This window comes from Balaenoptera borealis (assembly GCF_965194805.1).
Source record: "Balaenoptera borealis genome assembly, chromosome: 13".
Taxonomy (NCBI): Eukaryota; Metazoa; Chordata; class Mammalia; order Artiodactyla; family Balaenopteridae; genus Balaenoptera; species Balaenoptera borealis.
Window position 1 is genome coordinate 100,667,749 of NC_138870.1, and position 19,009 is coordinate 100,686,757.

General features: G+C 38.7%; 1 protein-coding gene across 11 annotated transcripts in view; it reads right to left on the reverse strand.

Moving 5' to 3' along the window:
• Nucleotides 1–19,009, reverse strand: part of EFCAB6 (EF-hand calcium binding domain 6) — a 253,522-nt gene that overhangs the window by 135,564 nt on the left and 98,949 nt on the right. For 10 of the 11 annotated variants that reach the window (XM_082352631.1, XM_082352630.1, XM_082352622.1 and 7 more), the window contains 5 exons: nt 11,492–11,602; nt 9,322–9,427; nt 3,591–3,758; nt 1,165–1,224; nt 914–1,074 (listed from right to left, as the gene is read on the reverse strand). In XM_082352631.1, coding sequence (XP_082208757.1) covers nt 914–1,074; nt 1,165–1,224; nt 3,591–3,758; nt 9,322–9,427; nt 11,492–11,602 — 606 coding nt within the window. Of the gene's footprint in view, nt 1–913; nt 1,075–1,164; nt 1,225–3,590; nt 3,759–9,321; nt 9,428–11,491; nt 11,603–12,412; nt 14,159–19,009 lie in introns of those variants that run through there. The other variant, XM_082352623.1, reaches the window with a different exon arrangement.

The following is a 19,009-nucleotide window of genomic DNA, read 5'->3' on the forward strand; positions in this document are numbered from 1 at the left end:
AAGAGGCCAACAATTACCAATAAGATCAACTGTGTTTCAGGTCACGTTAAATCAATGTCATGTAAAGAAAAACAATAAATAAGATTTTTAACATTCCAGTCGGAAGGAATGAAAGAGAATCACTATGATTCCACTGGATTTCCACCCACAGTGATCTCCCAGATCACTGCCCACACGCTGGGAAACACCGGCCCCCGTCCCTGAGGCCGTGCAGCTCTGAGTTCTGGGAGAGCAGCAAGTGGGTGGCAGGTGGCGTGTCGGAGGCGTCATCCCCTGCAGAGTGCCGGCTCGGCCTGCAGCTTGTCAAGGTCATCTGCAGAGAGGGAATGCCCCAAGGGGTGAGCCCTTCCGTGTGGAGGGTGAAAGCGACACCAGGCAGGGGACCCCTGGGGCCTTCAGGACACCGGTCTCTTCTTTCTCTAATATCCCTGTCCCCCCCGCCCCCCAGCTTCGGCTCATCCACCACAAATTAAGTTTTAAACTAAAACGAAAGAAAAGTATAATTCAAGTTACCATTTATGGGCTGGCTGATCATAGCCAGACACCCTGGGAGGTAAAATGGCATCACGATTAAGAGCATAGGAGTCATGCAGACCAGAGGTAGAACCCAGGCTCCACTGACTAGCTGTGTGATTCCAAGGAGGTGCTTAACATCTCCAGGCCTCCATTTCCTTATCCACGAAAGGAACTGTCAGAGCTGCCTTACACGCTTGTGTTGAGGACTGCATGACCCAGCATATATGCCAGACTCTCAACCAACACCGGACGCTTAGTACAGACTCAATAAATAGGAGCTATTATCAGTACTACCTGCTAACATGGCAAAAAAAAATACGTAGAAAAAGGTTTAAAATTGTAAAACAGACTTGATGGAAAACACGGCATGAATTAATTTTGTTACCAGAAAACTTACTTTACTAAATGTTCGGTTGTTAAAAATGGGCAGAAAACGCGCATGATTTTCTTGAAGTTATTTCGCCCAATGAGCCCTGTGTCTCCAAGGTCATGTGACTGCAGCATATTATAGAAAACTTGTAGATTCCTGGTAATGGAGTCATGAACAATTTCTTCCACCTAACAGAAAAAACAAACATATTTACCAAGCTGCACGTTTGTAACCTGGGGTGGTAGCACCTTGGGGCCACATAGGAAAGCGTTACTTACTGAATCCCAAGCCAGGAAGAGAGGTGCCTTGGTGTCTTTACAGGAGGATATTTTGCGTAGCTAATTGGGAAAGAGAAAAAATATAAATACAAATCACTCATAAAGGTAGTAGGAGCTTTGGAGGCAGGTGGACTTGGATTGCCAGCTCTGTCCCTGATTATTAGCCAGTAGCTTTAGACCTTGAGAAGTGAGTTTGCCAGCGCCCCCAATCCCCATCTGGAAATGGGATAATAACATTTAACTTGTGCTTATTTTTAAGAAGTACAGGAAACATGAAAAAATGCATCACCTAGAAATCAAATAAATGCAAAGTGAAAGAATAATGAGATGACATTTTTGCCTATCAGAATGGCAGAAATAAAAAAGGAAGCAAACTGCTAGAGTTGAAAATGGATAACATCAGACAATTTGATAATCTACAGCCTCTAGAGCAACAGTGACTGTCTCTGGGGAGCGGCTGAGGACAGAGGTGGAGGGAAAACTCACTTCCACTGTATTCCCTTCTGCATCTTTTGCATTTTGTACTTCATACATATATTCAACTTTTAAAATAATTAAAATATTTTTAAAATAATATATAAAATTTTTATTCCATTTCTGGAAATTTATACTAAAGAAATTATCATAGGATGATGCAAAAAAAAGAAAAAAAAAGGAGGCACTACAATATTCCTTGCAGCAAAATTTATAAAAGGAAGAAAAATGAACACCTAGATTATAAGAGCAGGGAATACGCTGCATATTTTAATCTTACATAGCAGAATTTTTACTGAAACTAAGGGTTAACAATACGTTAATCAATAACAAACTAAAAAGTCACTAATTATGTGGTTTCATTTTAAAATAAAATAGATATCATATATGAAAGTATATATAGATCCAGTTCATCAAATTGTATACATTACCTATGTGCAGTTTTTATATATCAATTATACCTCAATAAAGCTGCAAAAAATCATATGCCTGTGTAGGTATAAAGGTTTGGAAGAATATGCAACAAAGTATAAGAGTGAGTAACAATGTAACACAATTCCTCAATGTTAGAATTAGCAGTGATCTTAAGTTTCTTCTATTTGCCTATCTCTGCCTTCTAACGTTTCTAATTCACTTGTTTATATAACATTCACTCAACAAACTGCTTTGTGAGTGCTGCGGGCACTGGGCTATGCCTGTGGGTACAATGGGCAGTAAAACCAGAAAGGCCTCCGCCTTCCTGGAGGCACGACAACATCCTGACATAAACGTGACCCTGTGACTGGCACAGGTGTGTGAGGTTGATGCCTGCAAGACAGGCTTCATCAGAGGGGTCAGGGAGGGTCCCCGGAGAATGGGCCCTGGACCAGGGAGCGGGAAGGGGATCCCGGCAGGAGCTGCACTGCCGAGGATGGTGGCAAGAACGTGGGGAGCCTGAGGACCCGAGCGGCGTGGCGGTGAGGAGACCCCGTGAGAGGCGGCAGGGCTGGACGGCGTGGCACCTCTTCAGCTACGTGGGGAAGCTCTGCTTTATCCTGCGGGTCCCAACGCCGTTAGAGGGTTTGCAGCCTGGAGGCTGACAGCATCTGACTTAAGAGTAGGCAGAGACCACGCCGCGGGCCACAAGGAAAGCAGGCTGCTCTCATGTCTGTATTTCTGTTTTTACAGAAAAAAAAGGTGCCTATGAGCAGGGCTGCTGTGACAGTCAGAGGTGATGATTTACAAAAGCTAACACAGGGTGTGTCCCACAGCAGACTTCTGGAAAAGTTGCAGTTCTTCATTTTTGCGTGTAAAAGGGCTCTGGGACTCCCTTTTGAATCAGAGGTCAAGAAGGATTGAGTGACATGGTTTAGGATGTGCACAAGGTGGGCATTCAGGAAGCCATAATATTGAAACCAAAAGCTAATCTGTACCTGGTAAAGAAAGTCTTTAACAAACATTTCAACGAGACTCTGTTAACGCTCACTGCACGCATTATCTGAAACTAATCTGATTTTTTAAAGTTCTTAAAATGTTAAAATGCTAATAGCTATTAAAGTTATAGAAGTATTTCTAATAATAAAACCATCAACTTTTCAGCCAAAAGAAACAAATACTAAAAGTAAGTGTTTGTCACTAGAGGCAATAAGCAGTTTTTGGTTTTGTTTTTACTGCAAGACATGATTGCAAGAGCAGTGCTGTTGCAATGCTGGGAAAAGGAGTCACATCCAGCATATAAGGTGCTGTCACTCAAGGAAAAGTTTTCAGAAATGTCAAAGAGCATCCTTCAATGAGATTTAAAAACTAAAAGTTAAACAACTTTTAAACACACCTCTTACTTAAAAATTAACGCAGCTGAAAAATGTGGTCATCCATTTATTTAAACCATATTTCACCTGCATCTCTTATTTCACTAAGAACACTTAAGTTTCCTCCCGTAAACAGAAAAGCAAACATGAAGTTGTAAAACTCACCTCAGGGTTCTCTTCAAGCAGTTCAATAAACGTGCTGACATTGACCCGTCCGGTGCACCCAGGGTCAAGCATTTGCATTAGTTCTTTGAATTCTGAATCACTTATTTTTACAACCATGCAATTTAGAATGCGTCGCAATTCTTCCCCTGTTATATGTCCGTCAGGTTTCTGAGCATGAGAATATATAAGGGAATTTTTTAAAAAGAAAAAAAGGAAGGAAGAGCATTACGTGTATTTAGCAGCACTTAATAAAGCATGAGTTTGGGCCAGATAGAATGATGAGTTGAAACAAGAATACCTCAACTGATGATCATCATTGTATAAACCCACGTGCCAAGAGCGGTGGGGGGAAGGGAATCTAGAACTCCGCAAGTGCAGTTCCTACAGGGTTCTCTGTCAGGGCATGGCAGGAGACAGTCCCAAGAGAGGAAGGAGGCTGACCCTTTTCCCAGGACAGGCCGAACGCTGGCTGTCACAGGGCACCACAGCAGCTCCTTCTGCCCCAACGCACCTGAGGGTCCCGCGGCTCAGCTACATGCGGCACACAACTTCCTGGAAATTCAATTACAACTAGCCGATTCGCTAAGAATATTAACCATGCTCGTTTTCACTACCACCAACCTCATCAATTACATAAATGTACAATTACTTAGTGAGAAAAAATTTCAGCCATGCTGCATAAAGAAAACATTATGAGCAAAATACTGTGAGGCAAATTTCTTCCCCCAGAATAAAAAATTACCAATAAGTAAATTGAATATCAAAACTGAGAGAAACTGTTTACTGGCAAAGCAGAGGAGATAAAGAACCCTACCTCTTCATAGGGAGATATTGTGAATACCAGTGTGACCAAAGACTTGTTAAGTGATAAAGCAGTGTATAAATGTCAACTATGACTTTGGGGTCCAAAATCTGAAAAGGATATAAGGTCCTCTTGGAGAAAATTAAGTAATTTTAGAGGATATGTGCAGGACACTTTTTGGTTTGGGAGTGACAATTGTTTAATGTCCAAATGGGAATCATTGACAACTAATATTTATGATTTTCAGTAAATTTATCAACGATCACCACTATCTAATTCCAGAACATTTTCATCACCCCGAAGAAACCTTGTGTCCATTTGTACTCACTCTCCATTTCCATCTCTATCCTAAGGCAACGAATCTACTTTCTAACTCTCTATATTTGCTTTTTTCCGGATATTTCATGTAAATAGAATCATACAGTATCTGCATCTGTATGCACCTTCCATCTGGCTTCTATCACCTACTATAATGTTTTTGAGGTTCATCCATGGTGTTGCATGATCGGTATTTTGTTCCTTTTTATTCCTGATATTACTATTCCATTGTATGATAGGGCACATTTTGTTTATCTTGTCATAAGTTGATGAACATTTGGATTGTTTCCAGTTTAGAAATTATGAATGATGTTACTATGGACTCTTGCACACAAGCCTTTGTGTGGACACGTTTTTATTTCTCTTGGGCAGATACCTAGGAGTGGAATTGTTGGGTCATGTGGTAAATTTCTGCTGAAATTTTTAAGAAACTACTATGTTGTTTTCCACAGCAGCTGCACCATTTTCCATCCCCACCAGCAGTGTCTGAGTTCCATCTCCACAATCTTGCCAACACTTACTGCTGTCTGTCTTTCTGATAGTAGCCATCCTAGAGGGTGTGAAGTGATATCTCATTGTGGTTTTGATTTACATTTCCCTGATGACTAATGACGTTGAGCACCTTTTCATGTGCTATTTGGTCACTCCTATATATTCTTTGGTGAAATGTCTATTAAAATCTTTTGCCCATTTAAAAACTCAGGTTGTCTTCTTATTGAGTTCTAAGAGTTCTCATATATTCTAGATACAAGTCCTTTACCAGATATATAATTTACATATATTTTCTCTCAGTCTGTCATTAATGGTATCTTCTGAAGCACAAAAGTTTTAAATTCTGATTAGTCCAATTTACAGATTTTGTTCTTTTATGGATCATGCTTTTAGTGTCACATCTAAGAAATATTTGCCTAACACAAGGTCACAAAGATTTACACATATGTCTTCTTCTAAGACTTTTACCATTTTAGCTCTTATATTTAGGGCTATGGTCCATTTTCAGTTAATTTTTGTATATGATGTAAAGAAAATGTCTAAATTCATCTTTTTGCATATGGATATCCAATTGTCTCAGCACCATTTGTTGAAAAGATTATCCTTTCTCCTACTGAATTGGTTGAAAATTAATTGACCATAAATGTAAGTGTTTATTTCCATACTCACAATTATGTTCCGTCAACCAATAAGTCTATCCTATGCCAGTACCACACTGTCTTTATTACTGTAGCTTTATCCTAAGATTCAAAATCTGGAAGTTTAAGTACTCTAACTTCATTCTTCTTTTCCAAAACTGTTTTGGCTATTCTGCCACCTTTGCATTTCCGAATGAATTTTTAAGATCAGCTTTTCAATTTCTGCAAAAAAGCCAGCTGGAATTTTGATGGGGTTTGCACTGAATCTACAGATCAATCTGGAGAGAATTTCCACCTCAATAATATTGATTCTTCCAATCCATGAATATGGAATGTCTCTTCACTTATTTACATCTTCTTTTCCTTTTAACAGTTTTTTATAATTTTCAGTATACAAGCCTGGCACTTCTTTTGTTAAATTGACTCCTAGGTAATTTATTCTTTTTATGCTATTGTGAATGGAATTGCTTTCTGAAGTTCATTTTCAGATTGTTCATTGCTAATTTATAGAAATATAACTGATTTTTGTATATTGATCTTGTATCCTGTGACCTTGATGAATTCATTTATTAGTTCTAGCAGTTTGTGTGTGTGCATTCCTTAGAATTTTCTATTACAATATCATGTTGTCTGTGAATAAAGACAGCTTTACTTCTTTCTTCCCAATTTGTATGCATTTTATTTCTTTTCTTTCCTGATTACACTGTCTAGAACTTCAGTATAATGTTGAAAAGAAGTAGCTAGAGCTGATATCATTGTATTTTTCCTGATCTCAGGGGGAAAGTATTTAGTTTTTACCATTAATTATGCTGTTAGCTTTGGGTTTATCATAAGTGCCCTTTATCAGGTTAGGGAATTTCCCTTCTATTCCTAGTTGGTTGAAAATTGTTATCCTGAATGAGTGTTGAATTTTTCAAATATTTTTTTCTGCATCTATGATCATGCAGTTTTGTCCTTGTTTCTATTAATATTTTGTATTACATTAATTGATCTTTTGGAAGTTAAACAAACATTGCAATCCTGGGATAAATCTCACATGGTCATAGCATTTAATCCTTTTTACATGTTGCTGGATTCACTTTGCTAATACTTTTTTGAGAATTTTTGCAACTATATTCACAAAGGATATTGATCTGTGATTTTCTTTTCTTGTGATCTCTTTGTCTGTCTTTGGTATCAGGATAACATTGACCTCAGAGAATGAGTTGAGAAGTGTTCCTGCTATACCTTCTGAAAGTTTGTAAAGGATGGCTATTTGTATAAGCAATCTTTCTAGTCTTCAATGTAGAGAATTTGCACATTTTTCGTTAGATAAATTTCTAAGTATTTGGTTTTTTGAAATATTATTAGAAATGATATTTTAAAACTTCTTTTTCTAATTGCTTACTGCAGGTTATAGAAATATTATTGATCTTTGCATATTGACCTTGTATCCAATAACCTTCTCAATTCTATTATTAATTCTAATATTTTTTTGAAGATTCTTGTGGACTTTCTACGTATAAAGTCACGTGAGCTGCAAATAATAACACCGAGGATAAGAGTACGTGAACAGGCAGAGCACAGATTGCTTCCGGGTGCAGGAAAATGAGCCACAGCTGATGTAAATGGAAGTGACCAGGGTGATGGGCCCGCGTGGAGGGAGGACGGCAGTGTGTGGAGGCAGCACACACCGCTTCTTGGAGTGGCTCTAAAGCGTCTTCTAACAGCTCTGCGCCCCCCTCTACAGCAGGGGGACCTGCTTCCCAGGGCTGCCCTCTGTGGCCAGGCAACATGCCATCCCTGCCCACTCCTGGCTCTCTCCCTCTGCTCTCCTTCTCCTTCCAGGTCCCAGAATGTGGCCAAGACCCAGGAAAATGGTCAGAGGGGTTGGAGTGGGCATCTGAATCGGAACCCACACCCTCTGCAGCTCTCAAGTATCTGATGGCCGTGGCTCTCGGGTGACGCTCCAGAGGGTGAGCTCATTGTCAGCAGGGACTTCACCTCATTCATCTATGAGTTCGACCTAAGTGCCCAAGGCCGGGTCCGGCGTGGGGCAGGCACTCAATCCCCCACCTTCTCACGTGGTCTGTCAGTCTGTTTGCCGAGCGGTACATCAGTGACATATTTGGCACGGTAAGCATTATTACAGTCCTCCATTAGCGGAGATGAAGATTTCACTATTTTTAATTAAATTACTTCTTCAATATACTAATACAAGCTGAGGGGGATGAACACACGGAAGCCTTCGTTTATCTTAAAGACGCGGTCCACCCGGCACGCTAGCAGGCGGCTCAGCGCAGGGCGGAAACGCGCCCGCTCTGGAGCAGCCGGTTCGAATCCTGGCCCCATCACTCGCTAGCTGGGAGCCTCAGGCCGGGCACGCGCCCCCACGTTCCTTTCCTCAGCAAATGAGGATGAAATGAAAGAACTGAATGGAGATGATGATAGTGTCCACCTCACAGAGGTGCTGAGAGGCCGAAGTGAGCGAATACGAGAAAACCGCTGCAGACAGGGCCCGGCACACGGTCAGGGTCGCTATTCCTGTCCGTCCTGAGGGAACAGGTCACATAGGCATAAAGATTAATGACAGCTGGTGTACCAACTGAAGCGTGTCCCCCACGAAAGCAGGACCCCAAACCTTGGAATCCACACTATGCAGCGGCATTCTAGATGGACCGAGGTGCGGAGCTGCAGCCTCCAGAGCAGAGAGCAAACCCCAAACCCATAGGTCCACCTCCAGGCCCTGGGAGCCTCCCCAGAGCCCTGCCCCACAGCGCAGACCACCCCTTGGTCGGCGGACTTTGCAAGGTGGACACAGGCCGAGTAGCTACTCTTTGGTACTCGCTCACGCATGAGTCTGAGGGAAAGTAATTCATCGTACTCCTGGTTAGTTACTAGAGATTCAGTTATTGGATGTGCTCAGTAAATAACTAACTTGGGAAATATTGCTATGTACCAAAAGCATCCGAATGCTGCTTTCTAAAATAAACATGAAAGTGGGACAGGAGCTAATGTTTCAAGCAAAGTCATGAAAAAAGCCTCCCTTTGCAGTACAACTAAGTAAGTAAACAGGCTATTTTGGAACTAAGAAAATGTTCCTGTCATGGGCTACAGTTGGTTATGAACCCATAAACTCTAGGTTGGGGAGTGGGAGGACGGGTCAACAGGTCTGGATTAGTCCTTAATTTAACAGCTAATGATGACTAGTCACTCCATTCTTAACAATCTTGACACACGTTGTTCTCACCCCCTGGCATTTATATTGCAGTTAAATTTTATGTCTTCTATCCTCCCAACTAGACCCAGCTCTTGAGGTCAGGCTTTGTATCCCTAAGGACTCAGAATACTTCCTAGCATATAACGGGAGCACAAAAAATATTTGTTGAGTGGATAAATGAATTAATATACAGTTTTTATTGGTCCTGTTTTGAGTATTAGCCTTCTTCGAAACAACCAGTTTTCAAAGAAGGGTTTTCAGAGAAGGGTTTCAAAATCTTACAGAGTTGATGATCAGCAGTGCTTTCTTCAACGATGCACAGCGATCTTCAGGTCTAAATAACTTTGTGATAATGTTTTCCTTGCGAAGTTGATTTCTAGAGTTGATGCTACAAGAGAATTAAGAGAAAAGCAGGAATAAGATTATGTTCTTGAACTTTGTTCTTAATAAAAAAACAAAACAAAACAAAACAAAACACCACCCTAACAACAACTATAATAGTGCTTTATTTCTGGATGGCTCCTTTCCCTGAAAGTGTCATGTGCTTGTGAGGGCCCATCTGTCACTCAGTTAACGTGGTACCTAATAAGGGAGCTGGCATGGATGCAATTCCCATAGGCATCAATCAGCTTTGCTGAGCCATCACTCGCCTCTTCCCGTGCCGACTAGCTGTGGCCAGCCCTCTTGCCGATCTGTGCCTTTGGTCTCAAAAAAGACCAGGAAAGATGCCACGATCACTGCTGAGACAAACACCTCCCTGTACAGGCAGCGTGCTGCAGCCCACTCGCCAACATGGTAACTGAGGGCACACATTTCCAGTTTTGAAGCAGTGAGGATGGCAACCTTCACAGCCTCTCCCTCCCTGTTGACAATGGCCATGACCACCATGACCACCTATATTATCAGACCCATCTCCCTTTCTTGCCTCTTGCTTTCATCCCCTGAGCTCAGGGCCAGCAGTCTGCATGTACCCTTGAAGGCCCATGATCATCCATCCACTCTGGAGATGAAAGCCAACTTCACCAGGGACTCTGCTCAGAAAGGGGGCTGGAGAATCTCCCAACAATATACACTTGCTGGCCTCCCTTTTCAGTGTTCAATTAGACAGATGACATTTTCCACTAAATAAAGAATGATGGTGAATCGTACTGGCTCTGAACAACTCTCAAATTGTTTAGGGGAGTTTATTGCTGCATCTGTACAGCCGTCTTAGCTTTTTCCAGTTGTGTGAGAATGTATAAACACACACACCCTTACCACCACTTTTAAGAAACATGTAAAGTGGCAGAAATGCTGAATCTGAGTTCCTTGTGTGACCCACTGGAACCTGGCTTTCCTGAAGACCACAAACACTGGCATGAACGGGGACAACTAAAAATGTCTCATGACATTGCAAAATGTCTCCTGGGGGGCCAAGACTGTCCCCAGTTGAGAACCACTGTTTTAAAGTAAAGAAAATTCACAGGCTAATTCCTACAGTCCTGGACAAGGTGCAGTGAGACAAGAAAATTGTAAAGAAACAGAAGTAATTTCACTTAAGAAATGAACTCACAGAGCCGCATCCCAGAAATGCAACGTGTGGGGAGTGCAGGGGGCTCCGAATACCTGGAAGGCTGGTGACCAGGGCAGTTCATTAAATATTCGTAAATTCCCCGAGACAGGGATAGGACCCAGCAAAACGGGAATTAACTCTATGGTACATTTTTCTTTACAATAAAGCACAGTGCTTTCAATGAACGTGCTGAGGTTATAAAGTCTGTTTTTTCTTTGAGACTTACATAGGGTGATCAATACAGGGTGCACATGAAGATAAAATAGTTCTTAGAGGGAAAGTCTAAATTCGAAAATGTCATATTATTAAGTCTTTTTTTATGTTTTGGGCCACCACCGCCCACCACAATTTATGTGATAAATATAAATCTGAAGTTATAATAGACATTAGAATGAAAACAAAAATAATGGCACTCAAGGCAAATAATCCACAATATTTGCACCATGCAGAGAGCGGTTGGAAAACAAGTTAACATACATTGCTCTTTTCCATATAATATTTAACAAATATGTGTTTGTACACAATTTTACAAGATTATACTCAGTGCTCAGAGAGCGATGCTGGCAGGGTCGGTGTGTGTACTGAGGGTATTCGGGCTCCGTTTCTGCGTCCGTGACTCACTAAGCCTATGACCTAGTGAAGACCCCATACAGTCTTACTTTTTCATCTCGAAATTGGAATAATAATTATACTTACCTTATAGTTTAAGGCAGTTTTAAATAAGAAAAATATATGGAAAATAATTTATAAGCTATACGTTATTATGCAAAAGTTGGTAATTATTCAAAGAAGACTAATATGTCATTCAATACATGAAGAAAAAGTAATTCAGATATTCTCTAACCTTTTACATATTATGATATGTGTAACCAAAATTTAGTTTAGTTTTTTTTTACATACCTATTTCTTTTTGTCAGGGGAATTTTATTACTAGCTTCCAACAACTGAGGCTCATAAAATGATGTTAAAAATTGCTTCCAATTGACTTTAGTGGTGGTTTTAAGTCCAAATCTGGATTTAAAAAAAAACAAAAATAGTATTTTAAACATTATTTTCTATAACGCTGCATGAATTAGATGCTTAATATTGAATTGAAAATGGAAGCAGTGAATTTATATGAAGTTTCATATCTAAGGTAAACAAAATAATTTAGTAAAATAATACTACAAATTGATTTTTTAAAAGCAAGGAAAAACCAAACTGATTAATCCATGTCTCTATATTCTGTTAGCAGTAGCATACACTGAAGGAAGAAACAAAGGGATTTGATTAAAATTCTAACGTTCATGAAATAATTCTTTCAAATTCATTATTTGAAGAGCTCAGTTACAGCGGTAGGCAGAATAAAGGCCCCACGATGTTCACACTCTAGGTCCAGAAAATAGAGAAATAAGAGAGAAGATTTCTGGAGGAAAGCTTTAGATACGCTTGGGTGAGCCCCAAGCCCAGCGCAAGGCAGGATGGATGATGTGTACCCCTCACCTCAAGCCTTGTGGACAGAACTGCTCTACTTGGGAGTTTGCTAGATGCCCCTGCCATGGGGGGTCTAATGTATCAGTGCCTGACGCCCTCATAGAACAGAAACTTTGCAGATGAGAGCCGAACTGCTGAGCCACTGACCGAAAATGGGGGTGGGGGCGGGTGGGGAGGTGTTGGCAAGACTGCTGGCTGACTCTCAGTTATCGGGGAAATAATGCAGAGGGTCTCGTGTGAATCTGACGTGGGCCACAAGCGAGAGAGCGAGCGTGAGTGTGTGCACACACAAACACACGGGGTCATCTAGGTCCTGCCCGAGAAGGCCACCTGGAAGAATGAACAGACCTTAATAAAGAAGGTTCTCCTTCCCTGTTTCCAGGTTCCCAGGGGCTGAGGAGGGAATAAGCGATCAGCTGAGATGGAGATGCATTTGCCTTCATCAAAAACCTGTGGATGTAACAGCCGCGTGTGAAGCCCAGAGACACAACAAAGACTCTCATGAAAGGAAACACCTTCTGACAGACACCTGTTAGGGCCAGAAAGTGCGGTTTCCAGCTCACAGCAGAGCCAGTCCAATAGGAACTTTCCTGCTCCCCCCTCTTTCTCTCCTTCCTCTGGGCATTCCAGGCGTGGAGGAGTCAGAACCCGAGTTTGCAATATGAGGAAGGAAGAGAAGTGCAAAGCGGAGATGGGGAGAAGAAGCCATCTGTGCCCCCTTTATTCTTGCCTGCAACAGACCCTAACCGGGTAGGGAACACAATTCACATTTAAATCAAGTCTACAGCTTTGACCATAATGTGAAACCAGCTATTGCAATTACTAAGCTGAGGTTCTTTGTGTGATCTGAAACAAACCAAAAAATCAAAGTCTGCTCATGCTTTCATCCAAGGGAAAAAGAACTAATCCAACTGAGAAAATTTAAAGGGACAGTGGGCAAGAAAATTAAGATGCCTTAAGATTACAGACCATGAGTCTTGCCAGCTCAACTGAGGTTACATTTGCACGCATCCATCCAACTATCCATCCGTTCATCCATCCACATCTGGTGCCAAGCCACCATCTTTCCTCACTGGAATTACTGCTATAGTCTCCTAACTGGTTTCCTTGTACTTACTCTTGCCTTCCACCAATATATTAATATTTTCATACTTTAACCAGCCTGCACTTTTTGAAATGCGTATGTGATCAGATTACTCTCTTGCTTTAAATCTTTGCATGCCTCCCCACGGCTCTTAGGATAAGAATTAAAATCCTTCGGTAACGTACAGCTTGCACAGTTTGACCCTGCTCACATCTCCAGCCTCATCCCATATCGCGCTGCCCCTTGCTCTCTTGGCTACGGCCATGCTGGTCCTTTGGTTCTTCAAAAGGCTTGTGCTCTTCCTCGCCTCAGGCCCGTATGCTTGTTGCTGCCTTTGCCAGTTGCCACATTCTCCCCACTACCTACATCCCCCACTTTAGGTGGTTAATTCCATTCCTCTTTCAGGTCTCAACTTAATCATTACTTTCTCAAGGAAGCCTTCCCTTATTTCCCTAACCAGGTGCTATTTGCCCTATTGCACTACGTCTCTATACTTTATAGTATTTATCCCTACCTAAGTATTAATATCATTCACAGTCAACACTTGTATAGCGCTTTGATTATGATTATGATTATAGCAGCTAATGCTTGATTGGTTATTACTTCTACTTCTGCTATTAGCACCATGTATGTGGTCATGAGGAAGAGAGAGAATTGATTGACTAATTGATTTCATTACACGCACACGGCAACATATAATAAGTAGATTGTGACGGTGGTTTAATTCACTGCTATTCGCATACAAAACAAAGTTTCATCTTTCATACTCAATCTTGCTTCCCCAAACTTTGCCCACTATTTTGATACAGTTTGTTAATGCTGTATATTTTCACCTTAAGTTTCAGCAAGTTAAAAATTAATTTTCTATATTGGAAACACTGTGGCTACTATTAAAATTAGAATCAGCTGCATATATTATGTTTAGGAAATTACCTTGCTCTTTGGTAAAAATATCAAATTAGATCTTCACTACATACCGTATACTAAAATACACTCAAAAGAGATCAAAAAAAAAATAAAAAAGAGATCAAAAAGTTAAACGTAAAAGCTAGGACCATTGAAAAATGAAAAAAAAAATCTAGGCATATATTCATCTGGTATTCGAATGAGAATGGATTTTTAAGCAAAATTTAAGAAATCACAAACTTACTTAATTACATCAAAATAAAAAATTTCTGTATACCAGAAATATTAAAACAAAGTTTAAGAGCCAAACAACAGACTTATAAAGTTACCTATCATAATTATGCATAACAAATTGTTAATATTCTTAAAACACAAAGTGCTTATACAAATTAATATGAAAATATTAACTTAACTTCTTTCAGTAATGGTGGAGTAAGATCCTATTGGACCAATCCTCTTACAGATAATCACAACAGACTCTGGGCATAATATCAAAAGTAGCTACCTAAAAGCACTATAGAGTGAACAGAAGTGGGCAAACTCTGGTGGGAAATCTATGCTGAGAGGAGCTGAGCTGTGAGGAGTATTTTCAGTGCGTCTGGCCCAGGGCCAGGCACTGCAGCATGAGGGGTGGCACAGGCACCAGTACAAAAAAAAAAAAAAGTGGCCTTTATAGTCTGGAAAACTAGAAGATCAAACCCAGGTAAATCATAAACCTAGAGAGAAAGAGGAAATCCTGGAAGAGAAAGAGCCAGAGAGGGGTCCCCAAATTCTGTCCCACCACATTTCTGGCTGGTTCCTGAATCTCACGTGATCGGAACCTACTCAAAATAGCTTAGCTAAACACAAAAGATCTGAATTAAGATCAGAACTGCCACCCAAGAAACAGAATATGCAGCTTGAGTTCAAACAAGATAAGTACGTACTAAAACAAAAGAAACAACATTCATTGAAACAGTAATTATAACAGAATTTACAGTCTCCACGATTTAACATTCAAAATTTCCAGGATAGAATCTAAAATTACAGGAATACAAAAAACCAGGAAAATGGAAAATTAGTAAGGAGAAAAAAAAGTCAACTGAGAGGAATCCCAAATAACCCAAATGTTGGTATTATCAGACAAGGATTTTAAAAGCAATGATTGTAAGTATCATCAATGAAACAAATGAAAACATGCCTAAAATGAGTCAAAAGATAGGAAATCTCAATAGAGAAATGGATATAATAAAAAGAACTAAATGGAAATTTTAGAATGATAAAAATACTATCTAAAATTTTTTTAAAAATCACTTGACAGAATTAACAAAAGAATGGAGAGGATAAAGGGGAGAATGAGTGAACTTAAACACAAATCAACCAAAACCACCCAATATAACAAACACAGAATACACATATATTTATAAAATGAATAGAGTCTCAAAGACATAATATAAGACAGTCTTACATACATGTAATTGCAGTCACAGAAGGAGAGAAGAGAAAGAATAGGGCAGAAAAAAAACTAACACTTGAAGACATAAAAATGACAATTTCCCCCAAATTTAATTGATATACATTTACAGATTTAAGATGTTCAGCAAACACCAAGCAGTATATGCACGGAAAAGGCCAGGCCAAAGCACGTCACAGTTACAAAGCTGAAAGTCAAATTCAAAGGGTAAATCTTGAATGCAACAAGAGAAAAATTACTCACTACATTCAGGAGGACAATTTAATAAATGACTTCTCATCCAAAACACTGGAAGCCAAAAGGAGTGGAACATCATAATAAAGTGCTGAAAGAAAGAACAGTTACCCAAGAGTTTTCCATCTAAGACAATATCATTCAAAAACGAAGGCGAAATAAACACATTCCTAAATAAAACTAAGGGAATCCATCTTTAGTACACCTCAACAAAGGAAGTTCTTCAGGCTGAAGGAAAATGACAGCAGATGGAGATCATGGCTCCTCAGAAAGGAATTAAAAGAGGGTTAGAAATAGTAAATATATGAAAAAATTTTTAAGGCTATTTTTTTGCTTTATTTTTTCTTCTTTATTTCTTTATGGCTATTTAAAGCAAAAAAAGAAAGAAAAAGAAAAACCCACATTATTTTGTGGAGTTTATAACATAGGCAGATATAATACATATATTATCCATAGTACAAAGGACATGGGGGGCAGGATATAGACCTATGTGCTTACATGGGTTCTACATTTTATGTGAAGTGGTACAGTATTAACTGTATGTAGACTGGGAACAGTTAAAATGTATACTATAATCCACAGAACAACCATTAAAAATTATGCAAAGAAGTATATCTACAAAGACTTTAATAAAATTAAAATTAAATTCTAAAAACAATTTCAAATAATCTAAAAAGAAGGCCAGAAAAAATAAAAAGAGAAAAAAGTGGGAAACCTAAATCCAAACATATCAATAACTATTTAAAATATTAATGGACTAAATGCTTTAATTAAAAGATAGACATTATCAGACTAGATTTTTAAAAAGCAAGATCCAAATTTATGCTGTCATAAAAGAGATACATTTAACTTAAAGACACAGATAGGTTAATATTGGGGTGGCCAAAAAGTTCGTTCGGGTTTTTCCATACCATCTTACAGAAAAAAACCTGAATGAACTTTTTGGCCAACCCAAATACAAAGAGGATACTAACTTAAGCCATGCGATCAAGGTCAACATCAATGGTGACAAGTCATATTGATACTATGTACCCTTGATATGATGTAATGAGAATGGTACTTGACCTCCATGGTCTTGCCATTACCCTAATCAGCCAAATCCCAACTGAGGGACATTCTATAAAATATCTGACCAGTAATCCTCAAAACTGGCAAGGTCATCAAAAAAACAAGGAAAATCTAAGAAACTGTCAGAACCAAGAGGAGGCTAAGGACACGTGACTACTAAATATAATGGGGTAGCCTAGATAATAACATGGAACAGAAAAAAGAATATTAGGGGAAAATTGAGGAAATATGAATAAAGTATGGATTTCAGTTAATAATAATGTATCAATGTTAGTTCATTAATTGTAAAAAAAGTACCATATTAATGTAAGATGTTAATAAGGAAAACTGGGTGTGGGATATACTGAAACTCTCTGTACTATCTTTGCAATAATTTTGTAAATGTAAAACTGTTCTTAAATAAAAAAGTTATTTTTAAAAAGCATATTGAGGGAACATTGTAACTAGCTTTATGGCAATACATTTGATAACTAAGATGAAATGAAATTTGTTGAAAAACACATATTACCAAGAATGACCCAAGAAGAAATAGAAAACTTGAATAGTTCCACATTAACTTTTAAAATCAAATTTATGATTTGAAACATCCCCAAAAAGAAAACTTCAAGCCTAAATAGCTTCTCAGGTGAATTCTATCAAACATGTAAGGATAATAAAAATAATAACAATGGCAGTCAGAATGTAGAGGGGAAGGAGACATTTCCCAACACATTTTCCAAGGCCAGTGTTACTCTGATCCCAAAACCAGGAAAAAAATTTACAAGAAATGGCAACTTTAGACAAATATCATTCATGAAAAAAGATGCAAAAAAAATCTTAATAAAGATTAGCAAATAAAATCAAACAATATGTTAAAAGAATAATATAGCATGACCAAGTGGGGTTCAATCCCAGGATGCAAGGTTGGCTTAACATTTGAAAATCAATCTGTGTAATTCACAATATTAATAGAATAATGGAGACGAACTATATGATCATCAGAATAGCTGCAGAAAAAGCATTTGACAAAAACCAGCATACATGGTTTAAAAAATTCAGTAAAATAGGAATAAAGAGGAAATCCCATAACCTTATTAAGGGCATCTATAAGAAATCCTTGGCTAACATCACACTATGGTATAAGATGGAATGGTTGCTACCAAAGATCAGGAACAAGGCAAGGGTATCTAATCTCACCATTTCTGCTCAGCACTGTATTATACTTAATGTGATACTCAGTAATGTAAGGCAAGAAAAAGAAATAAAAGGCATACAGATTGCAAAGGAAGATGTAAGTTTGCCTTTATTTGCAGGCAATATGACTATGTAGAAAACACCAGGGAATTTACAATAAAGGTATTAGAACAAATTAATCAGTGAATTTAGTAAGGTCACAGTGTTCCAAGTTAATATTAAAAAATCAATTGTATTCGTTAGTATTAGCCATGAATTTTTTAAAATTCCATTCACATTAGCATCAAAAATTTTTTTAAATACTTAGGAATAAATATAACATAACATGTGCAAGATCTGAGCATTGTAAACAACAAAACCTTGCCTAGGGAAACTAAAGATCTAAATAAACAGAAGGATATACCATGCTCATGGAGTGTAAAACTGAACATTATTAAAGTGACAAATCTTCCCAATGTATTCACAATCAAAATCCTAGAGAGCTTTCTTTTTAACATATTGACAAACTGATCCTAAAATGAATATATAGAAAGGCAAAGAACCTAGAATAGTCAAACAATTTTGAAAGAAAAGAACAAGTTTAAAGGACTTATGCAACCTAATTTCAAGACAAGCATTTAGCTACAGTAACCAAGACAGTGTGGTATTAATGCAAGAACAAACATATTCGTACATCTTCTGGAAGAGACTAGAGTCCAGAAACATACTTAACACTTATATGGTCAATTGATTTTTGACAAAGGTGCAAAGTAATTCATTGGGAAAATGATCGCCTTTTCAACAAATGAATATCGGGACAGAAACAGAATGAACCTTGACCCTTACCTCACACCATACACAAAAATTAGCCAGAAGTGGACCTAAATGTAGGAGCTAAAATTACTAAACCTCTAAAAAAAATAAGATAAAATCCTTGTGCTATTGGGTTAGGCAAAGATTTCTGAAAATGGACCCCTCCCCCAAAATTACCCATAACAATTTTTAATGGGTGGAATGAACTTCATCAAAATTAAAAAAAGAAAAAGAA